A 27,650-nucleotide genomic window follows, 5' to 3' on the forward strand; every position below is an offset into this window, starting at 1 on the left:
GATGAGTAGGTAGGGGGGCTTGTGCTGTGCCTATGTGCATCTAGGTGGCCAGTGGAGGACAACAAGGACCTGCAGAAATGAGAAGTGGAGAGACAGAGCGTGCTGGGGGTGCAGAGGCAGGGGGCCACAAGTCGTCGGCAGTGTTGGAGAGCCGCACAGAAAACTGAGCGTTAAGTGCATTGGGCAGAATGGAGTCCACACAGAGGGGCCTGCAGAGGACCATAAGGGAGTCCAGGGATGAAGACAGGCCTTCTAGCACAGATCCTTTCCAGCTGAGCTCAGGGAGAGCCCTAGAGTTCTGTGTTTCAGTGTCAAGGTCCACAACCCAAGGGGGCAGAAAAAGTGCTGGGTGGACAAGTGTCCAGGATTATAGTCCCCACTTCAACCAGACTGCTCTGTCTTGCTCGTGGTTATGGGCTGGTTTGTGTGGGAGGTGTCAGTTGGAGTAAGAGGTTCCACCTCTAACATTTTGACAACCACAATCTACCAGTTAGATATAGGGTGCATTATGGATGCTCACCCCCAGGTACTTGGGTCAAGATTGCCCCTGGCTCCTGTTCTGGCTGCTATGAGAAACGTTGCTTACTGCAGAGCTGCAACTGCCTGAAATAGACACGCCAAGTTAGGGAAGGTAAGTGGGTCTGGGTACTGGTAGGCGTTCACTCAGATGCAGACAACTGACAGCAAGAGAATTAAAACTAACTGGAAGTAGCAGATGTGAGATTGAAGGTACATCACATATAGCTGCATGTATTATACAAGCCACAGACACACAGGTACATGCATGCATGCATGCATGCTCACACACCATATATGTGTGCGTATCTATCTATCTATCTATCTATCTATGTATCTATCTATGTAAGGAAACAGAGGAAACATAGTCTCTGGAGTTCTGGATTAGTTCTTTCTCCTTTTAAAGCCTTCCCTCCGTTTATTAAGCTTTGTGTGATTTTGGCTCCCAGACAAATGTGTCGGCAAGAGAGCGGTTGGCATCCTGTAGGGCGTCGGCCAGTGTCCGCACAGGACTCAATTGATACGACTAAGGGCTACGGTCCCAAATGACCCCTACTGATGGAGCCGAACCCAACGTCCAGCCCCGGCCCCTCTCCTGATAGCAGAAGCATGTCCCCTGCTGCCCACCGGACAGCCCCACACAGACGGCCGGCGGAAGCTCACCATCACATGGCCAAACACGACCCCAGCCTCCCGCCTTTCCTCTCCTCCACCTCCACCCCAAGCTCTTCCTCCTTCCTCCTCATCTGAGCTGCAAGGAGAATTTTCTACCTGGACAGCTTTCCCGTGGGACAGGCACACAGACAAAACCAGGGGAGGGATAAATAACTGGTTTCCTTTTTTGGTGAGAGGAGCGTGTCTACCAAGATACTAGGGGCCCCAAGTTTCGGGGGATTTTGTGTCTGTAGACGTTGCTCCACAGTGACTTCCATGGTCTTTGCTCATCTACCACTTGCAAGGAGGGCGTTGGGCTTTGACAACCTACGTCAGCTCCTTCTCCTGCGTATGCGTTCAGTGGCCATTTTCCAGTAAGACGCTCCTTCAAAATCCTGCAGTAAGCATCGGGGCAGCTTAAAAACCTTGATTTCTAACTTCGGGTTATAGCCAAGCAACTGGTAGTTTCTGTGCTCAATCAGATCCTACTCATCAGCTCATTCCGAAAGCAGAGATTGTTGAAGACACCGAGGGGTACGACCAGATGTCTGAACATTGCTGCCCACTGTCAACTTCGACGTGGCTGTGGATGTGGCTGTGTGGGCAGTGGGATGGGACAGCCCAGCAGTTCCGCAGGGGGGAGGAACGCCCTGTTTGGGGAAGGCGGGTGAAGCTGGGCTGCTCCCCTGGGATTGGGCACAGACTTTGGAGGCAGCAGTGGGTCACTGGTAAGCCAGTCAAGGCGCAGAGTTGGACGGGAGGGTGCCTGGGGGAAGACAAGGGGAAGGGTGCCATCACGTGGGACTGGGAGGAAGTGCCAGCACCTCAGCTCTCAAGGAACCCTGGGACTCGGGTACGAGGAGCCTAGGTTAGTAACGCCCACAGACAGTACCCGGGATCCTTCTGTGTGCTTCCTGGCAGACGTCTTGCCACTGATAAACGAACTCGGTCAGAAGGTCGGCCACGGGCTGGGATGGGTGGGAAGAGCGGGACCGTATGAGAATTCAGACCAGGGTCTGGTCTCCGCCCTGTCATGCAGCCATGTGATCCTGGGCAAACGACCTGGCCCCGTGAGCCCGGGTTCCCCGAGTGTGAAGTAGTGGTTTAGGCAAGCTCTGGCCTGCAGGACGGCAGGGTTGTCTGACGCACGTAAAGCACCTCGCACAGTGCTGGGCACGTGATGGAACTTGGGTGAAAGCAGGATGTCCTTTGCATGCCAGGCCCTCCCACTCTGCTCTGGGATTTTGTGTCTATGTTATGCAGGTCAGACTAGAGAGTTTGCACCTTAATGGCACCAGAAAGAGCTTGTCAGCCAAAAATCATTTCGGAAATAAAACGCCAACAAACATACTCAATTTGGAGACATGTGGTCAAATTCAGGAGACTTCCCCAGTGCATACAGCCAGCCCAAAGCTCCAAGAACAGATTCACGGGCCAACTGCCTCCTTCCTCCTCCTCCTCTTCCAGTGGAACCACATCTTGATTCATTTCACCCCCATGCCATCTCTAGGGCAGGATCACACGTGGCTAAATTAACTGCAGTGTAACTAACATTGAAACACAGTTAATGCTATGTGCTGTAGCCCTCCCCGGCCAGGGAGAAAAGGGCCTGACCACTGACTTCTGGGCATCACTTCAAGGGCAGGGCCCTTATGACTCTAGAAATGCTTGCAGATGATAGATATGCGATACCTAGGGCGACGGGCGCTGTCTTCAATGGCATTGGGGTGAGTGCCCAGGGCAACCCCCTTGCCGCCCCCAAGGAGACCTCACATCCTCCTCATACCAGGGAAGACAGGCATTAGCGGTGCTATCTTTGACCTTGGCCATAAACTCCAGGACTTTGTCCATGTCGGTTTCCATGTGAGCCCTGCGGCCCCAGAGCAGGTGGAAGTGAGTGGGATCGCTGTCGGGCACCTGCTGGTACTCCAGGTACTGCTCCTGCACCCAGACCCGAGTGATGAGCTCCCTGGGGTCCCCGAAGATGACATGCTCCCTCCCGGGACACATCACCATGACACCCAGCATCCCCCACACTTTTTCCTCAGGGGCCCAGTCACCCTCCATGTAGATTATGGTCAGGAGAAACAGCAGGAGGCTGCTCTTGGGCAGGCTGTGCTCATAGCTCAGCTGCCCGCTGTACGTGAGGCCCGGGGCTGTGACCAGGATGTAGGAGTGGTCGCTGGGATCCACTTCCTTCACGTCGATGCCAAAGGCCAGCTGCAAGCACTCGGAGATGCAACTGAAGATCACAGGGAACTGGTCCTGGTGATCCAGGCCCAGCACCTCCGGCATCTCTACCCTAGTGGTGGTCCGCTCCATGGTGTGGTACTTGAGGAGCAGGAAGGCCACCAACTGAGGTGCGTTGTCATAAATCACAATACTGGGAAAGGAACTGAGGACCTGTGAAGTGCCCAGACCCGCCTCCACTGTGCTGCCGGAGCCACCATCGGATTGTGTCGATGGCACGGAGACAGAGACAGTGGGGAAGCGGCAGGCACGCTCAGGGCCCCGGAGGGGACTCAGGGTTGCTGAAATGGTAGAAACCTCTTCTTCACTGCTTGAGAGGTGAGGAAAGCAAGAGGAAGATAAGGAGGCGGATGAGGACATGGCGGAGGAGGAGGAGGAGGACGTGGAGGAGGAAGAGGAAGAAACGTCCTCTGTCGCCGCAGGGTCCTGTGCAGCCACAGGGATCTGGTTCTCCGAAATGGACAGGTCTTCCTCTGACATGAAGTGCTGTCACTTCAAAGGACAAGGCATGACCTGTTGAGCAGCTGGAGGGAAGGAGAAAGAGCAGGAGGTGGGTGCTGCGGACCCTGGCGCCTGGGGGGAGAGGGAGCGTCAGAGGCCTGGGCACAGACACAGGCCCCTGGCAGCCCATACACAGGCTGCTTCCAGGGCTCCTCTTTGGGGGTGAGCACCTGCCTCCCAGGGGTCTCCCCTGCTACAGGTGCACCCCGGGGCTCTGGTGCTGGGCGACGGGGACCCTCTGTCTGGGGTAGGAGAGCCCTAGGAACACAGGTTGGGGGCCCCACCTTGACTCCTGGCTTGGCCTGGGCCTCTGCGGGTCTGCGACCTCAGGACAGGTGCCTCACACCAAGGCCTTCTTCACCTGCCGGTTCCTGGATTCCCTGAAAGAGGTCATGAGGGGGTGCCAGGACTGCCATCCCAGCTCTGGGCTCCCAGTGCCGACAGGAGGGGTGGTCCTGTCTCTGTGTGATCCTGGCCTGACCTCCCAGGATGGACCTCAGGGGCAGATATGCTTGGGGTCACCCGTTTCCTAGACAGGGTCCGTTCAGTCCTCACCCACATTCCTGGGCACCCCTCTGTCCACCTGAAGCCACACTCCTCACACCACAGCCCTCACCTCTGGAAGAGTCCCCACAGCAGGGGACAGGGAACAACTCATCTGCTTATCCTGTTCTGGGGCCTCACAGCACCAAGCCCAGGGGCCCAGGTACCATGCATCTTTAAGCTCTGAAGTCCTTAGGCTTCCCTCAGGGTCCTCACTCTGCCTCCCATTAGGACCAGGGTCCTCCCCTCTGCCGACGGGAGGCACTGTTCCTGAAGCGAGTCCCCAGTGCCTCTGAGACCTGGATGCGGAAGTCAGGCAAGGTACACGGGTCTCTTCACCCTGGAGCTTCCCAATCAGACTCTTTTAGGGGGACCAGCGCTCCTCAGTCATCCCGCAGAGTCCTCATCTTGCTTCCCAGCAGGGCCTGGGCCCTCCCCTCCGCTGCCCTGACGTCTGCCCCTTAAGCTAGTGTCCCATCCCTCCGAGGCCCAATGAGGAAGTCAGAAGTCACCACCAAGTGTCCACCTGCACTCTGGCTTCTCAGGACCGAGAGGAGGAGTGGCTATCTGTGGGGTGTCCTCTATTCTGGGCGGGAGTCCTTCAGTCTGCCCTGCACAGCGACACTGGACTCCCTTAGTACTGGGCCCCTCCCCTTGCCCAAGGGCGGTCCTGCTCCTTAAGCCAGTCCCCAGTTCCAGTTCCTCTGAGGCGCGGAGGAGGAAGTTAGGGGTGACAGGCAGGGGCGGCTCGCCTGGGGCCCCTTCCCCTCCTCCCTCAGGGTCCTCACCCCCAATGCGGGCACGGCCTGTGATCCTGTGAATGTTGACCAGGGCCGTCATGTCCGACCAAGGCCCTCCCTAACCTGACACACCCCCACGGGACGTCTGCAGTCGTCTCAATGGGTCACCAAACCGGGGGTTCCCTGGGCAGACGACTGCGCCTGAGGTGGGCTCCGGGGACGCCCTCGGCCCTCCCTCCTGGCCTCCCGTTGACCCCCGGTGTGTCCGGCCCCCGCCCCCAGCCCACCTGGGTTCCCGCCTCAGACCAAGGCCTTCATGCTCACAATTCAAAATGGCAGGAGGGGCATCGGTATGGCATGTGGGAGGCGGTGCCCAGCCTGAGGACCCTCCCAGGGCCTCTTTGAGCAATGGCATGACCCCCTGGATTCTTGGCCGGGGGCCCTCAGGCCTCCCCCCGGTTCTACCTGGAGTCCTTCCGTGTGACCTGAATCTGGCGTCCGACACCGAAGCCGTCCTGACCCTCAGGCCTGCCTGGTGGAAGACTAATGATGTCACATTCGGATGCTGGGACTGAGCGCGCCGTGGAGGCTGCCAGGATCCCTGCACAAGGATTCCGGGGGGTCCTAGCTCCTGACTCTGGACACCCTTTAAACCCTGCCTTCTACCACCTGCCGTTGCTCACGAGGCCCAGGGCTCTGCCTCCTCAGGTCCTTAGTGGACGTGTTGTGGTGGTGGGATGGGGGAAGGTGGGGCAGTGGGGGGAAGAAGGGGTAAAGTGGGGGGTCAGATGTTGGGTGCATGGGGAGATGTGTGGCGGTGGGTGTCGGGAGTTGGGGGGGGCGGAGGTGTGGGATGGGGATCTGGGGATGGTGGGGAGCTATGAGGCTAGGTAAGGAGTGGGGGTATCTGGGGGTCGGAAGTCGGTGGTTCCGGGAGTTCGGGGCCAGTGTGGGGGCACAGTGATGGGAGGTGGGGTGGAAGTGGCGGTACAGAGGTGTGGTACTGAGGTGCTGTAGGGGAGGGGTGGTGATATGTGGAGGAGTGGGGGAGGGGTGTGGGAAGCTGAGGGGTGAGAAGTTGGGGGGTGGGAGGTCGGGTGGTGGGAAGCGGGGCCGGGTTCTGGGGAATGGGGATTTCTGTGGGTGGGAGGAGGTGGGTAGGTAGGTGGTGGGCGTGGGCAGTGGAGAGGGGTAGTAGTGAGGTAGGCTGGGTTGCATCAGTGCCCAACCCAAAGACTCTGTAGCCAGAGGACCATCCCGGAGCCTCAGGGCTGCTGGCACGGCGGAGCCGGCTTCCATAACAACTGGCATTGTGGCGCACGTGCCCCCCCCCCACTCTTCACCAAGAGGGGACCTCCTCTGCCCTGGCAGAACAGCACTGCAGCACCAGGACACAGGCGAGCTGGGAAGCTGCAGGACCCCTGGCCATGGGGAGGGTCCGGGAGGAAGCACCCCTTCCCTTGGGGTGGGTGTCTTCACAGCCAGCCAGACTTGAGGCACTTTGTGTGTGAAGGACTGACTTCCTGATTCCTGAAGAGGCTGAGCGGGTGCAGGGCATTTGCGCAGGTCCTCGGGTCTTAGGCTCGCCGCACATCATGGCCCTGTGGAGTGCCGCGATTTTCCCTCAGTCACCCTCCATCGCTGCAAGAAAGACATTTCCATTCTCTACCTAGTATGTGTGTCCACGTATGCATATAAACAACATACATGTAGATAATATATGCACGTGTGTTCGTGGTTCAGAAGATGTTCTGCATGTTGCACGGTTTTTGTAAAGATGAGCGTTTTAGAGCACTGTTAGGTGTGCTGATACATAAAGAGGGAGTTACAGAGGTTTCCCGTTTATCCCTGTCCCCACCCACTGCTACCCTCCAGAATTATTGACACAGCCACAGAGGGGCACATTTGTTATCACCCATGAACTTACACTGACCGTCAATATCACCCAAAGGGTTCCCGCCTGGCCTTGTCAATTGCATGGCTTTGGACCAATGGATACAGACGCCTTCCATCATGACCGTATCACAGTGAGGACTGTCACTGCCTGAAAATTCCCCTGTGCTCTGCCTGTTCCCTCTCCCCCCATGGTCCCGGGCAACCACATGGGTCCTCTTCCCGTCTCCGTACTCTGGCTTCTACAGACTGTCTCACGGTTGGGATCACGCAGTATGGAGCCTTCTCAGGAGGGCTCTTCCGCTTACGCACATGCATTCAAGGTTCCTTCATGCCTCTTCCTGGCTTGGTAGCTCATTCCCGTATGGCGATGAATTGTTTTCCAGGGTCTGCATGCCCCACAGTTCATGCATTCACCTACTGCAGGACATCTTGCTTGCATCTATGTTTTCGCAGGTCTTGAGGCCTCCCTATGGGTCAGCTGCCACACCCAGGATATTCTCTGTATCCAGGTCCCTGACCCTGACTGTCACCCAACTCGGCTCTAGAACAACGTGCACCAGGTTTGCACAGCTCTGACCCATGAGAGGAGCCGGTCTGCGCAAGGCATTGTCAGCGTGAAAGACCCTGCATCAGCCAGGCATGGGGGACCAGAACATAGACACTGGTTCAGAGTCCTCACCATACCCAGGAAGGTGCGCCTGAGGTCCATGGAAACGGTAGCTATGCCTACAGACCAGTGGGTGTGGGCCAGGCGTTAGGCATGGGGCACACACCGTGTAACATCACACCAGCACCTCAACCTGTCCCTGTGCCCAGTTGACAGATCAGCAAAGGGAGGCATAGAGAGTTCACAGGAAGGCTGGGCTGCAGAGCAGCAGGAATCTGATTCCAGCCAGGTGTCTCCGGGTAACTTGGGAGCCGAAGGGGGCAGGCCCCTGAAGGAGTCCTTGCAGCCAGCTTCCTGTGCGGGGGCTCCTGTGTTGAAGGCGTCCACCCCTGCCCGAGCATGTCATGTCTAAGGGTCCAATGGCCATGACTGCAGACCCGGGTGTGGGGAAACCAGCGGGCCCTGTGTTCCGTGGCCCGAGAATTAGTGCACAGCCCCTGGTGTGCCTCTTGTAGTAAGGGCTGTGACAACGCTTCTGCTCAAACTGGAGAGGCAAGGAGTCATCACCTGGTCCCCCCTAAGTACGAGCGGACTGCCAGTGCAGTGTCCCTGCGAGGCCAGGAGAGAGTACAGAGTGATGTTCACGAGCACTTGACGTCCATGCTATTTACTATTGCACAGTAGACGCCCCACACATGCAGCTGTGCCCGTTTGTTAGGACACACACACCCACCTTCTGTGGCAGGTCCTTCAAGTCCAGGCTCACAGCTAAGATTCAAATCATTGTCTGCATCAAAGCAGGTGGGACACCCCCTTCCCTCGAGGGCCCCTATTGCACTTCCCAGGCAATAACCTCCAATAGCTCAGCAGGCCCTGCTATCCACGCAAGGTCACAGTCTTAACCTGACAGTCACTGCTGTGGGCCCACACAGTTGTGACCCAGCTGAAAACACAGACCCCGGCACAGATGGGCACTTTACCTAGGGGTGGTGCTTTCTCGTCTTCTTGGAACGCCAGCCTCTAACACCGGCTCCTCGGGAAAGGATTTCTTCCCGTGACACCTTGGGGAAGTTGCAGCTCAACTGGCCACTGAACATGCACTCACCCCAAATTGCAGCTCTGCCCACCTTCCACCCGGAGGATATTTTACTCTCTTTGAGGGCCGGGTCGCTTCCCCAGCTGGAGCAACAACCTACAGGCTCCTAGAAAGGAAGTCCGCCTCCCACGTCTTCCCTCTTGGGCAGCTTCTCTTCCTTCAAATCACCGATTTTGATTCATTTCATCCCCATGGACCTCTACCCTTGCTTACCATGGGTTAAAGGGAACTCAGGGCCACCGATAATAGTGTCCTTTCCAGGGACTCAGTACTCGCCCTCCCAGGCCAGGGAGAAGACGGCCCACCACTGACTTCTGGGCATCACTTCAAGGGGCGGGACCCTTTTGCCTCTGCAAATTCTTGCAGATGATGGCTATGCGACACCTAGGGTGGTGGCCACTGCCTTCAATTTGCACTGGGGCGAGAGCCCAGGGCACCCCCTTGCCGTCCCTGAGGAGACCTCACCGGGTTTGCCCAAGACCCTAAAGGGACTAATCAGCAACGTTGAATTTCATCCTTGCCTCTCACCCTTAAGCTCGCCATCCGCCAGGCTGGCTCTGCTCCCACCCAGCCTCACTGCACTGGATCCCACAGGAGGAATGGTGGTGCCTGAAGCCTCAGAGGGCCCAGCTCTGGGCTTGGGGACTGCACGCCCTCCCCTGCAGCCGCGCCTCACCCCTTCCTTTACTAAAGGTTCTGTGGTCCTGCGGCACACCTCCTACCTTCCTTATAGGGCAGCAGCTCCTAGACTATCGCTCTTAGGTGGGTGCGTGGAGGTGGGTAGGTGTCCTGCTTACCCAGTGGCCCACCGCTAACACAGGGTCTTCCAGTGAGCAGAGGCTCGGGGAATTTGGGAGAGTAAATGAGCCAGGGAGCAGGAATGTCATTTATTACTATTTAATTTCTTCTACATCCTTGAACAAGCTAAGAAAATCTAGATACATATCTTTCTTCAGACAACTATAGAGTAAAAATCATAAGAGAATACAAAAATTAACCATTAAAATTATTTTCTGTATTTCACTGCTACATTTGTTCCCATTTCCAAGGAAATTTTTATTCTAATGTCACGGGAAGTTACAAGCTACAAAGAATATGTTAGGTTTTGCATCTTGTTTTACAAAATAGCAAAACTATGTCTAATCAACCAGATAAACAGCAGTAAATGTGTGAGCAATGTCCATCTACAATTTGATTCTGATGATAGGAAACTTTCTAAAACAACCAAAATCTGAAAATACCAAAAATAAAAGAAGATAAATTGCCCCAGCCTTGCCCTCCACCGCTTCGTTCACTGCCTGGCCTTTGACAACACAGAGGGGACAGGGTGCATAGACGTCACTCAGGGCAGAAGCCAGGGGACGTTCCACTAGAACTTGCACCGGCCACGGCGGCAGGATCATCTGCGGCAGCAATGCTAGCCTGGCCTGGCCCTTCCTGATCTCTCACAGCCTCCTCATACAAGGGAAGACAGGCATTAGCGGTGCTATCTTTGACCTTGGCCATAAACTCCAGCACTTCCACCGCGTCGGTCTCCATGTGCGCCCTGCGGCCCCAGAGCAGGTGGAAGCGAGTGGGATCACTGTCGGGCACCTGCTGGTACTCCAGGTACTGCCCCTTCACCCAGACCTGGGTGATGAGCTCCCTGGGGTTCCCGAAGATGAAGTGCTCCCTCCTTTGAAATATCCCCACGACAATCAGCATTTGCCACACCTTTCCCTCAGGGACTGAGCCACCCTCCATGAAGATTAAGGTCAGGAGAAACAGCAGGAGGCCGCTTTTGGGCAGGCTCTGCTCATAGCTCAGCTGCCCGCGGTAGGTGAGGCCCGGGGCTGTGACCAGGATGTAGGAGTGGTCGCTGGGATCCACTTCCTTCACGTCGATGCCAAAGGCCAGCTGCAAGCACTCGGAGACGCAGCTGAAGATCACAGGGAACTGGTCCTCGTGATCCAGGCCCAGCACTTCCAGCATCTCCACCGTCGTGGTCGACTCCACGGCAAGGTACTTGAGGAGCAGGAAGGCCACCAGCTGAGCTGTCTTGTCGTTAATCACGATACTGGTAACGGATCTGCCTTCTGGAGGGACCTGTGAAGTGCCCAGACCCTCCTCCACTGTGCTGCCGGAGCCACCATCGGATTGTGTGGATGGCACGGAGGCAGAGGCAGTGGGGGAGGGGCAGGCACACTCAGGGCCCTGGAGGGGACTCGGGGTGGGTGAAACCATAGAAACCTCTTCCTCACCCGTTGAGATAACAGGACAGCGAGAGGGGGAGGAGGGGAAGGAGGAGCACGTGGAGGAGGAGGAAGAATCAACCTCTTCTGTCGCCCCAGGGTCCTGTGCACCCACGAGGCCCTGGGTCTCCGTTAGGGCCGGAAGGCCTTCCTCGAGCATGTAGCGCCGTCGCTTCCTGGGATGAGGAGGCATGACTACAGGGGTGGCCTGTCAGTGCAGAACCCTAAGGACGACAAGAGTTGGTCCTTTGGGGAGCGGCCTGCACCCCCGAGGCTCTGGCGCTGGGCGACGGGGACCCTCTGTCTGGGGTAGGAGAGCCCTGGGAACACAGTCAGGTTGGGGGCCCCACCTTGACTCCTGGCTTGGCCTGGGCCTCTGCGGGTCTGCGACCTCAGGACAGGTGCCTCACACCAAGGCCTTCTTCACCTGCCGGTTCCCGGATTCCCTGAAAGAGGTCATGAGGGGGCACCTCGCTGCCAGGACTGCCATCCCAGCTCTGGGCTCCCAGTGCCGACAGGAGGGGTGGTCCCTTGCCCAAGGGCGGCCCTGCTCCTTAACCCAGTCCCAGTCCCCAGTCCCTCTGAGGCCCGGAGGAGGAAGTCAGGGCACACCATGTGTAATCACTCCGCCCCGGGGCCTCCCATGGCTGACAGGCAGGGGCGGCTCCTCTGGGGCCCCTTGTCCTCCTCCCTCAGGGTCCTCACCACAACGCGCACACGGCCTGTGATCCTGTGAATGTTGACCGGGGCCCGTCCCCTCAGACCAAGGCCCTCCCTGCCCTGAGACACTCCTGGGTGACGTCTGCGGCCGTCCCAACAGGTCACTAGGCCCAGGAGTTCCCAGGGCGATGGAAGGCAGGGCCTGAGGTGGGCTCCGGGGACGCCCTCGGCCCTCCCTCCTGGCCTCCCGTTGACCCCCGGTGGGTCTGTGCCCCCGCCCTCAGCCCACCTGGGGTCCCTCCTCAGACCGAGGCCTTCCCTCTCACAATTCAAAATGGCGGGCAGGGACATGGGTGCGGCATGTGGGGGGCGGAGCCCAGCCTGAGGACCCTCGCAGGGCCTCTTTGAGCGACGGCATGGCCCCCTTGATTCTTGGGTGGGGGCCCTCAGGCCTCCCCCGCGGCTCTACCTGGAGTCCTTGCGGGTGACCTGAATCCGGTGTGTGACCTGAACCTGGGACCGACACTGAGGCCGACCCGTCCCTCAGGCCTCCCTGGCAGAAGACTAATGATGTCACATCCGGAAGCCGGGTCGAAGCGCCCCCTGGAGGCTGCCGGGAAGAGCACACAAGGATCCCGGGGGTCCTCGCTCCTCCCCCTGGGCCTCCCTTAAACCCCGCCTTCTCGCACCTACTGCGGCTCACGAGGCCCAGGGCTCTCCCTCCCCACGTCCCTAGTGGCTGTGGTGTGGTGGTGGGATGTGGGGAGGTGGGGCAGTGGGGGGATGGGTGGGGTATGTGCGGGGTCGGATGTTGGGTACATGGGGAACGTGTGGGGGCGGGTATCGGCAGTGGAGGAGGGTGGTGGTGGGGGTTTAGGGGAGCTGGGGAGCGGGGTGAAGGATGTCAGGGCCAGCTGCATAGGTTCTTACCACCCTGGACCCCAAGCACTGCAGTCTTTCCGGGAGTCCAGGGTCCCTCAGTCTCCCTGGGGGTTCCTCATCATGATTCCCAGTAGGGGCTCGGCCCCCCTCTCGGCTGAACTCAGGCCCTGTTCCTTAGTGGACGTGGTGTGGTGGTGGGATGGGAGGAAGTGGGGCAGTGGGGGGAAGAAGGGGAGATGTGGGGTCTGAATGTTGGGTGCATGGGGGGAGGTGTGGGGGTGGGTGTCGGCAGTGGGGGTGCAGAGGAGTGGGATGGGGATCTGGGGATGGTGGGGCGCTGTGAGGTGGGGTTAGAAGTGGGGGTACCTGGGGGTCGGAAGTCGGTGGTTCGGGGAGTTCGGGGCCAGTGTGGGGGCGCGGTGGTGGGAGGTGGGGTGGAAGTGGCGGTGGAGAGGTGTGGTAGTGAGGTGGCGTGGGGGAGGGGTGGTGATAGGTGGGGGAGTGGGGGAGGGGTGCGGGAAGGTGAGGGGTGGGAAGTTGGGGTGCGGGAGGTCGGGTGGTGGGAAGCAGGGGCAGGTTCTGGGGAATGGGGATTTCCGTGGGTGGGGGAGGCGGGTTGGGAGGTGGGGGTGGTGGATTGGGAGGTGGGGATCAGGGGCAGTTGAGGGGTAGTAGTGAGGTGGGCTGGGTTGCATCAGTGCCCAGTCCAACGACTCTGTACCAGAGGACCATCCCGGGGCCTCAGGGCTGCCAGAACGGCGGAGCCGGCTTCCGTAACCACCGGCGTCCTGGGGAGAGTCGCCCCACCCCAACTGCTCACTGAGGGGAGTCCTCCTCAGCCCTGGCAGAGCAGCTCTGCAGCCCCAGGACAGAGGCGAGCTGGGAAGCTGCAGGGCACCTGGCCATGGGGAGGGTCCGGGAGGAAGCACCCCTGCCCTTGGGGTGGGTGTCTTCACAGCCAGCCAGACTTGAGGCACTTTGTGTGTGAAGGACTGACTTCCTGTTTCCTGAAGAGGCTGAGCGGGTGCAGGGCATTTGCGCAGGTCCTCGGGTCTTAGGCTCGCCGCACATCATGGCCCTGTGGAGTGCCGCGATTTTCCCTCAGTCACCCTCCATCGCTGCAAGAAAGACATTTCCATTCTCTACCTAGTATGTGTGTCCATGTACGCATATAAACAACATACATGTAGATAATATATGTGCATGTCTTTGTGGTTGAGAAGATGTTGTGCATGTTCCCCGGTTTTTGTAAAGATGAACGTTTTAGAGCACTGTTAGGTGTGCTGATACATAAAGAGGGAGTTACAGAGGTTTCCCGTTTATCCCTGTCCCCACCCACTGCTACCCTCCAGAATTATCGACACAGCCACAGAGGGGTGCATTTGTTATCACCCATGAACTTACACTGACCGTCAATATCACCCAAAGGGTTCCCGCCTGGCCTTGTCAATTGCATGGCTTTGGACCAATGGATACAGACGCCTTCCATTATGACTGTATCACAGCGAGGACTGTCACTGCCTGAAAATTCCCCTGTGCTCTGCCTGTTCCCTCTCCCCCCATGGTCCCGGGCAACCACATGGGTCCTCTTCCCGTCTCCGTACTCTGGCTTCTACAGACTGTCTCACGGTTGGGATCACGCAGTATGGAGCCTTCTCAGGAGGGCTCTTCCGCTTACGCACATGCATTCAAGGTTCCTTCATGCCTCTTCCTGGCTTGGTAGCTCATTCCCGTATGGCGATGAATTGTTTTCCAGGGTCTGCATGCCCCACAGTTCATGCATTCACCTACTGCAGGACATCTTGCTTGCATCTATGTTTTCGCAGGTCTTGAGGCCTCCCTATGGGTCAGCTGCCACACCCAGGATATTCTCTGTATCCAGGTCCCTGACCCTGACTGTCACCCAACTCGGCTCTAGAACAACGTGCAGCAGTTTGCACAGCTCTGACCCATGAGAGGAGCCGGTCTGGGCAAGGCATCGTCAGCGTGAAAGACCCTGCATCAGCCAGGCACGGGGGACCAGAACATAGACACTGGTTCAGAGTCCTCACCATACCCAGGAAGGTGCGCCTGAGGTCCATGGAAACGGTAGCTATGCCTACACACCAGTGGGCGTGGGCCAGGCATTAGGCATGGGGCACATCCCGTGTAACATCACACTGGCACCTCAACCTGTCCCTGTGCCCAGTTGACAGATCAGAAAAGGGAGGCATAGAGAGTTCACGGGAAGGCTGGGCTGCAGAGCAGCAGTAGTCTAATTCCAGCCAGGTGCCTCCCGGTAACTCGGGAGCCGAAGGGGGCAGGCCCCTGAAGGAGTACTTGCAGCCAGCTTCCTGTGTGGGGGCTCCTGTGTTGAAGGCGTCCACCCCTGCCCGAGCATGTCACGTCTAAGGGTCCAATGGCCATGACTGCAGACCCGGGTGTGGGGGAACCAGCGGGCCCTGTGTTCCATGCCTCATGGCCTGAGAATTAATGCACGGCCCTTGGGGAGCTTCTTGTAGTAAGGGCTGTGACAAACAACACTTCTGCTCAAACTGGAGAGGCAAGGAGTCGTCACCTGTCCCCCCCTAAGTACAAGCGGACTGCCAGTGCAGTGTCCCTGCGAGTCCAGGCGAGAGTCCAGAGTGATGTTCACGAGCACTTGACGTCCATCCGATTCACCATTGCACAGTAGACGCTCCACACACACCCACCTTCTGTGGCAGGTCCTTCAAGTCCAGGCTCACAGCTAAGATTGAAATCAATGTCTGCATCTCAGCAGGGGGGACACCCCCTTCCCTCAAGGGCTCCTATTGCACTTCCCAGGGCAATAACCTCCAATAGCTCAGCAGGCCCTGCTATCCACGCAAGGTCACAGTCTTAACCTGACAGTCACTGCTGTGGGCCCACACACTTGTGCCTGAGCTGAACACACGGACCCCGGCACAGATGGGCTCTTTACCTAGCGGTGGTACTTTCTCATCTTCTTGGGACCCCAGCCTCTAACACCTGCTCCTCGGAAAGGATTTCTTCCCATGACACCTTGGGGAAGCTGCAGCTCAACTGGCCACTGAACATGCACTCACCCCAAATTGCAGCTCTACCCACCTTCCTCCCGGAGGATATTTTACTCACTTTGAGGGCCGGGTCGCTTCCCCAGCTGGAGCAACAACCTACAGGCTCCCAGAAAGGAAGTCCGCCTCCCACGTCTTCCCTCTTGGGCAGCTTCTCTTCCTTCAAATCACCGATTTTGATTCATTTCATCCCCATGGACCTCTACCCTTGCTTACCATGGGTTAAAGGGAACTCAGAGCCACTGATAACAGTGTCCTTTCCAGGGACTCAGTACTCGCCCTCCCAGGCCAGGGATAAGACGGCCCACCACTGACTTCTGGGCATCACTTCAAGGGGCGGGACCCTTATGCCTCTGCAAATACATGTAGATGATGGCTATGCGACACCTAGGGTGGCGGGCACTGCCTTCAATTTGCACTGGGGCGAGAGCCCAGGGCACCCCCTTGCCGTCCCCAAGGAGACCTCACCGGGTTTGCCCAATACCCTAAAGGGACTAATCAGCAACGTTGAATTTCATCCTTGCCTCTCACCCTTAAGCTCGCCATCCGCCAGGCTGGCTCTGCTCCCACCCAGCCTCACTGCACTGGATCCCACAGGAGGAATGGTGGCGCCTGAAGCCTCAGAGGGCCCAGCTCTGGGCTTGGGGACTGCACGCCCTCCCCTGCAGCCGCGCCTCACCCCTTCCTTTACTAAAGGTTCTGTGGTCCTGCGGCACACCTCCCACCTTCCTTATAGGGCAGCAGCTCCTAGACTATCGCTCTTAGGTGGGTGCGTGGAGGTGGGTAGGTGTCCTGCTTACCCAGTGGCCCACCACTAACACAGGGTCTTCCATTGAGCAGAGGCTCGGGGAATTTGGGAGAGTAAATGAGCCAGGGAGCAGGAATGTCATTTATTACTATTTAATTTCTTCTACATCCTTGAACAAGCTAAGAAAATCTAGATACATATCTTTCTTCAGACAACTATAGACTAAAAATCATAAGAAAATAAAAAAATTAACCATTAAAATTATTTTCCGTATTTCACTTCTACATTTGTTCCCATTTCCAAGGAAATTTTTATTCTAATGTCACGGGAAGTTACAAGCTACAAAGAATATGTTAGGTTTTGCATCTTGTTTTACAAAATAGCAAAACTATGTCTAATCAACCAGATAAACAGCAGTAAATGTGTGAGCAATGTCCATCTACAATTCGATTCTGATGATAGGAAACTTTCTAAAACAACTAAAATCTGAAAATACCAAAAATAAAAGAAGATAAATTGCCCCAGCCTTGCCCTCCACCGCTTCGTTCACTGCCTGGCCTTTGACAACACAGAGGGGACAGGGTGCATAGACGTCACTCAGGGCAGAAGCCAGGGGACGTTCCACTAGAACTTGCACCGGCCACGACGACAGCATCGTCTGCGGCAGCAATGCTAGCCTGGCCTGGCCCTTCCTGATCTCTCACAGCCTCCTCATACAAGGGAAGACAGGCATTAGCGGTGCTATCTTTGACCTTGGCCATAAACTCCAGCACTTCCACCGCGTCGGTCTCCATGTGCGCCCTGGCGCCCCAGAGCAGGTGGAAGCGAGCGGGATCGCAGTCGGGCACCTGCTGGTACTCCAGGTACTGCTCCTTCACCCAGACCTGGGTGATGAGCTCCCTGGGGTTCCCGAAGATGAAGTGCTCCCTCCTTTGAAATATCCCCACGACAATCAGCATTTGCCACACCTTTCCCTCAGGGACTGAGCCACCCTCCATGAAGATTAAGGTCAGGAGAAACAGCAGGAGGCCGCTTTTGGGCAGGCTCTGCTCATAGCTCAGCTGCCCGCGGTAGGTGAGGCCCGGGGCTGTGACCAGGATGTAGGAGTGGTCGCTGGGATCCACTTCCTTCACGTCGATGCCAAAGGCCAGCTGCAAGCACTCGGAGACGCAGCTGAAGATCACAGGGAACTGGTCCTCGTGATCCAGGCCCAGCACTTCCAGCATCTCCACCGTCGTGGTCGACTCCACGGCAAGGTACTTGAGGAGCAGGAAGGCCACCAGCTGAGCTGTCTTGTCGTTAATCATGATACTGGTAATGGATCTGGCTACTGGAGAGACCTGTGGAGTGCCCAGACCCTCCTCCACTGTGCTGCCGGAGCCACCATCAGATTGTGTGGATGGCATGGAGGCAGAGGCAGTGGGGGAGGGGCAGGCATGCTCAGGGCCCTGGAGGGGACTCGGGGTGGGTGAAACCATAGAAACCTCTTCCTCACCGCTTGAGATATAAGCAAAGCAAGAGAAAGAGGAGGGGGAGGAGGAGGACGTGGAGGAGGAGGAGGAAACCAAGTGCTCTGTCGCCCCAGGGTCCTGTGCACCCAGGAGTCCATGGGTCTTTCTTAGGGTCGGACGGCCTTTCTTGCGCATGTAGCGCCGTCGCTTCGTGGGACGACGAGGCATGACTTGTTGAGCAGCTGGAGGGAAGGAGCAACAGCAGGAGGTGGGTGCTGCGGACCCTGGCGCCTGGGGGGAGAGGGAGCGTCAGAGGCCTGGGCACAGACACAGGCCCCTGGCAGCCCATACATAGGCTGCTTCCAGGGCTCCTCTTTGGGGGTGAGCACCTGCCTCCCAGGGGTCTCCCCTGCTACAGGTGCACCCCGAGGCTCTGGTGCTGGGCGACGGGGACCCTCTGTCTGGGGTAAGAGAGCCCTGGGAACACAGGTTGGGGGCCCCACCTTGACTCCTGGCTTGGCCTGGGCCTCTGCGGGTCTGCGACCTCAGGACAGGTGCCTCACACCAAGGCCTTCTTCACCTGCCGGTTCCCGGATTCCCTGAAAGAGGTCATGAGGGTGCACCTCGCTGCCAGGACTGCCATCCCAGCTCTGGGCTCCCAGTGCCGACAGGAGGGGTGGTCTCGTCTCTGCATGGTCCTGGCCTGACCTCCCAGGATGGACCTCAGGGGCAGATACGCTTGGGGTCCCCCGTTTCCTAGACAGGGTCCGTTCAGTCCTCACCCACGTTCCTGGGCACCCCTCTGTCCACCTGAAGCCACACTCCCCACAGCACGGCCCTCACCTCTGGAAGAGTCCCCGCAGCAGGGGACAGGGAGGTCCCTGCGGTGGTTTCTGGGGATGCCCTTGGTCTTCCCTCCTGGCCTCCCGTTAACCACATCTGGGACTGTGCCCCCACCCCAGCCCACCTGGTGTCCCTCCTCAGACGGAGGCCTTCCTTCTCACAATTCAAAATGGCGGGCGGGTTCATGGTTGTGGCATGTGGGAGGCGGTTCCCAGCCTGAGGACACTCCCAGGGCCTCTTTGAGCAACAGCATGGCCCCCCAGGATTCTTGGATGGGGGCCCTCTGGCCTCCCCTCGGTTCTACCTGGAGTCCTTGAGGGTGACCTGAATCTGGCGTCCGACACCGAGGCCTTCCCGTCCCTCAGGCGTCCCGGGCGGAAGACTAATGACGTCACATCCGGAAGCTGGGTCGGAGCGCCCCCTGGAGTCTGCCGGGAGGTGCGCACAAGGATTCCAGGGGAGGGGGGGTCCTCGCTCCTCCCCCTGGGCCTCCCGTAAACCCCGCCTTCTCCCACCTACTGCGGCTCACGAGGCCCAGGGCTCTGCCTCCCCAGGTCCCTAGTGGCTGTGGTGTGGCGGTGGGATAGGGGGAGGTGGGGCAGTGGGGGGAAGAAGGGGGGATGTGGGGGGCCGGATGTTGGGTACATGGATGGAGGTGTGGGGGCGGGTATCGGCAGTGGGGGGGCAGAGGTGAGGGTTTAGGGGACCTGGGGGGCGGAGAGAAGGATGTCAGGGCCAGCTGCATAGGTTCTTAGCACCCTGGAGCTCCTAAACCGCAGTCTTTCTGGGAGTCCAGGGTCCCTCAGTCTCCCTGGGGATTCCTCATCATGATTCCCAGTAGGGCCTTGGCCCCCCCTCTCAGCTGAACTCAGGCCCTGTTCCTTAGTGGACGTGGTGTGGTGGTGGGATGGGAGGAGGTGGGGCAGTGGGGGGAAGAAGGGGAGATGTGGGGGGCTGAATGTTGGGTGCATGGGGGGAGGTGTGGGGTTGGGTGTCGGCAGTGGGGGTGCAGAGGAGTGGGATGGGGATCTGGGGATGGTGGGGCGCTGTGAGGCAGGGTGAGGAGTGAGGGTACCTGGGGGTCTGAAGTCGGTGGTTTGGGGAGTTCGGGGCCAGTGTGGGGGCGCGGTGGTGGGAGGTGGGGTGGAAGTGGCGGTGGAGAGGTGTGGTAGTGAGTGGGGTGGGGGAGGGGTGGTGATAGGTGGGGGAGTGGGGGAGGGGTGCGGGAAGGTGAGGGGTGGGAAGTTGGGGGTTGGGTGGTCGGGTGGTGAGAAGCGTGGGTGGGTTCTGGGTAATGGGGATTTCCGTGGGTGGGGGGAGGCGGGTTGGGAGGTGGGGGTGGCGGTTTGGGAGGTGGGGTTCAGGGGCAGTGGAGAGGGGTAGTAGTGAGGTGGGCTGGGCTGGGTTGGGTCGGTGCCCAGATGGATGATTCCGTAGCCAGGGGACCATCCCGGAGCCTCAGGGCTGCCGGCACGGCGGAGCCGGCTTCCGTAACCACCGGCGTCCTGTAGAGCGTGGCCCCCCCCCCCACTCCTCACCAAGGGGTTCCTCCTCAGCCCTGGCAGAGCAGCCCTGCAGCCCCAGGACAGAGGCGAGCTGGGAAGCTGCAGGGTCCCTGGCCATGGGGAGGGTCCGGGAGGAAGCACCCCTTCCCTTGGGGTGGGTGTCTTCACAGCCAGCCAGACTTGAGGCACTTTGTGTGAGAAAGACTTCCTGTTTCCTGATGAGGCTGAGCGGGTGCAGGGCGTTTGCGCAGGTCCTCGGGTCTTAGGCTCGCCGCACATCATGGCCCTGTGGAGTGCCGCGATTTTCCCTATTTCCCCTCACTCGCTGTAATTGCCAGGCTTACATGTCTCCCAGGTTCTTGAACACAGCAAGCACATTCAGGTCCCTGCGTGTATTTTAGTTTTGTGAAGTGACAGACCAGAAGGAATCAGGAGCAAGAATTAACCAACTGTACTTTTATTTCTCCATTTCTGGACACCGTCCATTTTACTACTAATTTCCATCACTTTTGGGAGGGAGTGGCGAGGCCGATGCCATGTGACCTAGCTCCGGTCACAAACTCAGATGGACGGTGTCCCCATGTGTCTACAAAACAGCAACGCACTGAACTGGTAAACTGTACAAACATACATGGGATACATGTCATTCAGAAACAGACAATGAAGCTAAGCTCCCTTTCTCTGAAAAGGAACAACAGGGGGAAACACACCAGAGGTAACAAGGACCCACTTCCATGGGGTTGGGGAGAACAGAAGCCCAGAGGCTCCAGCCCACGTGGCACCGAACCTGCGCTCCTTAGAGTGCTGGCTGCTCTCTCTCCTAGGCCAGAGGGAGAAGGGGCCTGACTGCATGTCCAGCAGAAGCGCCTGCCTGACGGGGGCTTGGCCCGGGCCTGGCCGCCCCTCTGCTCAGGGACCCTGTTCCTCATTGCTTCTAGCCTCTTTGGATGGGGTTTGAGAAGAGCCTGCAGCCCTGCTAAAGAGCCTGAGCAAAAACTGCTGGACCTGCACCTTGCTGGCCTCTGCATGGGCCCTGGGGCCCCAGAGCAGGTCACAGCGAGCGGGATTGCTGTCGGGCATCTGCCGGTACTCCAGGTACTGCTCCTGCACCCAGACCCCGCTGATGAGCTCCCAGGGCTCCCCATAGATGAGGTGCTCCCTCCTCACGCCTGCAGCACCCAGCACTCCCTCACTTCCTCCTCAGGGGCCTGGCCTCCCTGCAGGAGGATCACGCCTAGGTCCTCTCAGCCTGAAAGCTCTCCTGTACTATCCTAGGACTGTCATTAGGGGTGGAGCTGGTTCTGTATTCCCCCTGGGATAGGTGGAACCCCCACTTCTGTCTATACTTGTGAGGGTCCTCAACTTAGCTCCTGGCTCCTGGATTGACAAAATGCTGGCTGAGAGATGTCCCTTCCCTTTCAGCTCTGAACATATGCCCTGCAGCAGCCCTTGCAGAGAACGACTCCTTATCCCAGACTAGATGCTGATGGAGAGCTGCAGCACCCATGACCAGCAAGGGAGAGTGACAGAACCACGCCTCCCAGTGGTGTCTCTTCACCAGCAGCCAGACTTCAGAAACATTTTGTTCTAAAATATTTATTTTCCACACAGAAGAGACTGAGCAGCAGGATTTGGGGGAGGTCCTGCTGTTTTGAGGTTATCTAACGTTGCATCCTCAAATGCAGAGGTTTTCATTTTCTTAACCTTCATTCCTAGTTAAAATATTTTACATTGCTACAAAGTGTATATTTGGAATATACATATAATTTCATGAAAGAACATGTATACCCAGTATGTTTGGCTCACTCTGATACTTCCTATTCTCTTTTCAGTCCATTCTTTATCTTCCATTAGAATAATTTTTTGAAAGGCCAGTTCTCTCTCATTCGTCAACAGTTCAGAAATGACAGAAGTAAAGGCAGTAAATCACCAAAATAATAATTAGTGAAAATGTATTGTGCTTGCACCAAAAACACAGTCTGTAGGTGGGGAGCACCCAAACCAAACATGGAATAAGGCTAGGAGGTCGATCGTTACAAAGCTGCTTATGTAGTGTGAAGGCAGTGAGTGTCCATTTTGCACGGTGATTGGTTATCAGAATTTTCTCAGATGAGAAGGAATTGATTAGCAGCTACCTTATATCAATTTTGGGGAACAGTTTAAGTTCTGATTATGATTTCCAGAGGCATAAGCAGGAAATGACCCAGGTTAGTCTTGCAAAATAAGCTATATTAAGCCTTGTATGACTTAATTGTTTTTTCTGCTCAAGGAATTTTTAAGGCTGTTCTCTTAATTTGTTTTTTGTTCTTTTGAACACACTAAAGTGGTTTCAGGTGGTTATTAGCACAGACTTTAGGGCCCTACGACTTTAATCCTCCTCTCTCTCCTGCTGTCCTGATATTACCAAAGGGCCACTGGCATCTGTGGTCTGACGTGCTGCCTCAAATCGCCACAAGAAAGAGGGGCACAAGTGTCAGTTTTTTCCTCCTGTCCACCCTGTCACCTGCATCCCTGCCACCTCCAGCCCTTCCCACCTTCCCTGCTGCTCCCCATGCCCCCATCCCAAAGCAAGGTCTTCAGTTTCCCCTAGAGCTTTCTCATGTTTTGTCATTTCGATTTTGTTGCTGATTACCCAACCTCCCATCTATGCTTACTGACGGTTGATTTTGAGAGTTTAAGTCAGCAGTTTGAACTTGATGGTCATCTTGTCATCTACAGGTAAGACACTAAATCTATAAATAATCTAAGAAGAATTCACATCTTTATAATATGTCTTACTGTTGTATTTCTTTCAGCTGACTCTATGAGCAGATGGATTTATATTTGCCTCCACTAATACCTTGTGCATTTTTGTTAGGATTCTTTTTAGGTAAGTTTTGGACCGTTCTTGCTGTTAGGAATGGGATATTTTCTATTACATGTTCTAATTAGTTGTTTTTTGTGGTGAGATTCTTGATTTTGCTGTAATGATCTTCGACAGAACATTTTTCGGAAGTCTTACTTATTTGAATAGTCCATGTACCTATTCCTTTGAATATCGATATTATAGGTAAAATATTTTATAGATAATAGGTCACCATAGTTGTATATGTTGCAGTGCAATTGTGAAGAGTAGAGGTGAAAGCATACATTTTGGTTTTGTCTATTCCTTACTTTAATGGCAATTATTCTAACATTTCACATTTCTAGACTTCAGGAAGTTGAAGTTCTAACATTAATTTACTTTTCTTTTTACCATGAGCTTGTGTTGAATTTGTTTCAGACTTTTTATGTACCCATTGACATTATCAAGTGTTTTTTCTCTTTTAATTTGTATAAGGAATTATAATTGAAAGTATTTTCTAATGTTAAAACATATTTGTATTCCTTAGACACAGATTGTTTGTTCATTTCACTGCCATGTTGGAAATATACTATTAAATTATTTAGAATAGTTGCTGCTATGTGAGTTAGCTTGTTTAAGTGTTCTTTTCATGGGGTGTTTTCATTTGGTTTTTGAATCAAGGAGCACTAGCCTGGTAAAATGAGTTGAATAATTGTCCATTTTTGTATGCTTTAGAAGACTTTACATAAGATGGTAATTTGTTTTTACCTGACTGTTTGGTAGAACTGGACTCTAAAACTGCCTGTCCTGTAGCCCTGGATGCTGGCTTAAGTTTTGAATGCAGTTTCAGTTTGTATTGTTTGAGTAAACTTCTAAGTGGTCCATTTCACTTGGGATTTCAAATTTAATGGCACGTTATTTATAATAAAAAACTTTTGATACAGAAATTATCAACTATTTGCAACAATAAAGAGAGTAGTATAAGGAGCCCAACGTACCTGACACTCAGCATCAGCAATCTTCAATCCAATCTGGTTCCTATTATTCCCTCACTTTCCCGCATTTCTTGATACTCGAAGAATTTGAAGCAAATCCAAAACGTCATACAACCGCATATTTATTTATTTATTTCTAGAGATATTTCATTTATTATTTATTTCCAAGTGTTTCATTTATGCATTTATCAAAGATAAGGACTCTTTGATGAAAAAAAATCGATTTAATTATCTTTACTAAAAATTTAAATAATCATCAAATGCCCAGGTATTTTCACGCTTACCTCGCAGATGCACACTTCTAAAAAATTTAGCTTCTGTGAATCAGTGTCCAAATATGATCTTATCATTGCAATTGTTTTTTATGTTCCTTAAGTCTTTTTTTAATCTGTAATTCCTTTCCCACTACCTCTTTTTCTTTGTAATTAATTTTTTTGAAAAAAAAATAGGATTTGTGTTCTGCCCAGTTTCCCATAGTATGCATTTTGCTGAATGCAACATTTGTGGTGTCCTTTAACATGTTCTTTACACCTTACTTTGACACTACACCCAGGCTCATTTTATTTATTTACTGCCCCAATCCTATAATTATTATTTCTCCAAGGAATCCTAGTTCCTTTTATTGGATGATGGTTTTAAGACATGTAGATCTCAGTGCTAAGTATGCTTTGTTACTACTGAGGAGTTACTTATAGGCTCTCTCAGCTAAGAGATCATTGAAATATTTATGTGTTCATTGATCTGTGCTTATACACATACCTATAAATATTTATGTATTTATAACCATCTGTATATATGCATATATCATCAATGTGTGTGTATACACACACATATAAAACCATTTGTATCTATATTAAATAAACATGAGTTTATGCTTATGTCTCCAACTCTAATCCATTATCACAAAGATCATTCTGACCTCCTCTCTTTGCTTACCTGTAACATCCCACTCCAACAGTGAGAAACCTGACTCCTGCCATCCACCAATCCATTTAATCAATTTTTCAATTCTAGTATACATGTATAGTGTTTTCAGAATTGTTAACCTGTATTTCTGTGGGAAACAACTATACCAACTAAGTACAGCATTTATGGACAGTTCCTTTTGACTTTAGCCTTACAACATTCATTTCAAAGTTACTTAGGGCAGCAACTTTCCCTTCATACCCTTCAACGAGGTTATTTCATACATTTTTAATGCAGTTAGAATATTTTGCCACATTCTGCATTCCATCCTGAGATTCCTTGACCTCCTGAATTACTTTTTTTCATCATACACTAAGATTTACTGTTCATGTTGTCAAGTTCTCTTTTTTGACAAATGCATGCTGTTATGCATGCCCCATTACAGTATCATATAAAATAACTTCACTGTCCTAATAAATCCCCTGTACTTAAGATATTTAAACTTTTTTCTATGTTTACCATCTCTATGATTTTTCCCTTTTCAGAATATCATATAAATGGAATCGTACACTCTCTGGCTTTTTCCAACTGGCATCTTTCACATATCAATAATGCGTTTAAGATTCATTTGTGTCTTTGCACATCTTATAGGTCATTCATTTTTATTGATGAATAGTGATCCGTTGTAAGGTTGTGTCACAGTTTGTTTACCCACTCATCTACTGAAGGACATGTTGGTTGCTTCCAGTTTGGGGTGATTATTAAATAAGCAGCTATAAACATTCATGGGCAGATTTTAGTGTGGACATAAGTTTTAAAATCAGTTGGGTAAATACCCAGGAGTGTTCTCGCTGGATCTTATGGTGAGACTATGTTGTTTTTAAGAAAATGATAAACTGTCTTCCAAAGTGGATGTGCCATTTTACATTCCTACCAGAGATACATTAGAGTTCCTCTTGTTCTGCATAGTCACCAGCGGCTGGACTGCTAAGTTTTTTCAATTTAGACATTCCAGAAGGTGTGTTGAGGTATCTCATTGTTGTTTAATTTGCAATTCCCTGATGAAAAATTACATTCTGCATCTTTTCCTATGCTTATTTGCCACCTGTGTATTTTCTTGGTGAGGTATCTGCTTCTGCCTTAGAGGACAAAGAGCTTAGAACTTCTGCCTAGTTTTTAATGTGAGTTGTTCATTTTCTACTGTTGAATTTTAGGAGTTCTTTGTATTTTGAATGCCCGTCCTTTATCAGATAGATGTTTTGGAACTGTTTTCTTCCTGTCTGTGAATCTTTTCATTCGTTCAATACTGTCTTTCACAGAGCACACATTTAAAAAATCTTGATAAAATTCAACATCAATTTTTTCTTTCATGGATCATGCTTTTGGTGTTGCATTTAAAAACTCATCACCATTCCTAAGTCATGTACATTTTCTCCTATTTTCTTCTAGAGATTCTATAGTTTCTTTATTTTACACTTAAGTTGACAACCTATTTTGGGTTAATCTTTGTGAAAGGTGTGAGGTTTTGTGTAGATTTTTACCTAGGTTTTGTTCACTTTATATCTAGATATTTCATATTGTCAGTATTTTATATGGCATTTTTAATTTAAAATTCTATTTATTCAATGGCAGTATGTAGAAAAGCCACTGACTTTTTATATTAGGCCTGTTTCTTGTGACCTTGCTGTAATTACCTTTTAGTTTCAAGAATTTGTTGTTGTTATAAATTCCCTGGGATTTTCTCCACAGACAGACATTTCTTCAGTGAACAAAGGAGGCATATTTTTCTCTCCCCAAATGTACATATTTTATTTCCTTTCCTTTTCTTATTGTACTAGGTAGGACTTCCAGTACAATGTTGTATAAGGGTTGCCAGAAGAAACATACCTGCCTTTTTCCTGATTTTAGGTGGAAAGCGTTGAGAAACTTCCCTTGTATTCCTAGTTTACTGAGACTATTTTCATCATTAATGTGTGTTAGATTTTATCAGATGCTTTTTCTGCATCATTTGAGATGATAATATATTTTTTCTTTAGCTTGTTGATGTCATGGATTTCATTAACTGATTTTTGAATGTTAAACCAGTTTTGGATACCTGAAGTAAATCTCACTTGGTCATGATGTCTACTTATTTTTATGCATGTTGGAGTCAATTGCTTATATTTTATTGAACATCATTAGACCTATGTTCATGAGAGATATTAGTTCTTTAGTTTTTCTTTCTTTAATATCTTTAACTGGTTTTTGTGTTAGGTTAATGGTCTCATAGAATGAGTTAGGAATGTTCCATCTGCTTTATTTTATGGAGATGCTTGTGGAGAATTGCTATTAATTCTTCTTTAAATGTCTGGTAGAATTTGCCAATGAAACCATCTGAGACTAGTAATTTCTCTTCTGAAGGATGTTAATTACTGATTTAATTTATTTAGTGGGTATTCAAGTTATATTTTTAACCTTGTGTGAGTTTTTCTGGATTGTGTCATTGAAGATAATTTTATCTAATTTATTAAATTTGTGGACATACTGTTGTCATAATAGTCCTTCAGTTCCTTCATTATTCTTTTAATGTCATGGGATCAGTAGTGATGAAGGGAGTGGCTTTATGTAGTAGGCATCCTGTGGTGCCCAGAATCTCAATACCCCCAGTCACCAGAACCAGGTATTCCTGGAATGTTCCCTGTGGGGGCTGTGTGTACCATCCTGTTGTGGCTGAGGTGCAACTGCTCAGATAGGTTGGTGGGCAAGGCCG

General features: G+C 53.2%; 3 protein-coding genes across 3 annotated transcripts; all 3 read right to left on the reverse strand.

The window, feature by feature from the left end:
* Positions 1-1,662: 1,662 nt before the first annotated feature.
* Positions 1,663-3,900, reverse strand: LOC118913352 (melanoma-associated antigen 10-like). The gene is made up of 3 exons (XM_036887286.2): positions 2,944-3,900; positions 2,063-2,138; positions 1,663-1,856 (listed from the first exon to the last, which is right to left on the reverse strand). The coding sequence occupies exons 1-3, from the start codon at positions 3,898-3,900 to the stop codon at positions 1,663-1,665; spliced, it is 1,227 nt and encodes a 408-aa protein (XP_036743181.2).
* Positions 3,901-10,141: 6,241 nt separating this feature from the next.
* Positions 10,142-11,227, reverse strand: LOC118913353 (melanoma-associated antigen 10-like). Its single transcript, XM_036887287.2, has 2 exons — positions 11,117-11,227; positions 10,142-10,996 (listed from the first exon to the last, which is right to left on the reverse strand). Exons 1-2 carry the CDS (start codon positions 11,225-11,227, stop codon positions 10,142-10,144), a joined length of 966 nt encoding a protein of 321 aa, XP_036743182.2.
* Positions 11,228-16,970: 5,743 nt separating this feature from the next.
* On the reverse strand, positions 16,971-17,783 carry LOC130681838 (melanoma-associated antigen 10-like). The gene has a single exon (XM_057495414.1). It carries the CDS (start codon positions 17,781-17,783, stop codon positions 16,971-16,973), a length of 813 nt encoding a protein of 270 aa, XP_057351397.1.
* Between the last annotated feature and the right edge of the window lie 9,867 nt (positions 17,784-27,650).

Source organism: Manis pentadactyla, chromosome X (assembly GCF_030020395.1).
Source record: "Manis pentadactyla isolate mManPen7 chromosome X, mManPen7.hap1, whole genome shotgun sequence".
Lineage (NCBI taxonomy): Eukaryota > Metazoa > Chordata > Mammalia > Pholidota > Manidae > Manis > Manis pentadactyla.

What these genes read in the sequence shown, in the direction of transcription:
- LOC130681838 (XM_057495414.1), bottom strand. Translation starts at nt 17,783, where the DNA reads ATGCCATCCACACAATCTGATGGTGGCTCCGGCAGCACAGTGGAGGAG.
- LOC118913353 (XM_036887287.2), bottom strand. Translation starts at nt 11,227, where the DNA reads ATGCCTCCTCATCCCAGGAAGCGACGGCGCTACATGCTCGAGGAAGGC. An exon ending in ACCCTGGGGCGACAGAAGAG is followed by an intron (nt 10,997 to 11,116) that starts GTTGATTCTTCC and finishes AGTCCCCTCCAG; the next exon opens with GGCCCTGAGTGTGCCTGCCC.
- LOC118913352 (XM_036887286.2), bottom strand. Translation starts at nt 3,900, where the DNA reads ATGTCAGAGGAAGACCTGTCCATTTCGGAGAACCAGATCCCTGTGGCT. An exon ending in TTCCCTGGTATGAGGAGGAT is followed by an intron (nt 2,139 to 2,943) that starts GTGAGGTCTCCT and finishes CACCCATCCCAG; the next exon opens with CCCGTGGCCGACCTTCTGAC. An exon ending in AGCACACAGAAGGATCCCGG is followed by an intron (nt 1,857 to 2,062) that starts GTACTGTCTGTG and finishes GCCCAATCCCAG; the next exon opens with GGGAGCAGCCCAGCTTCACC.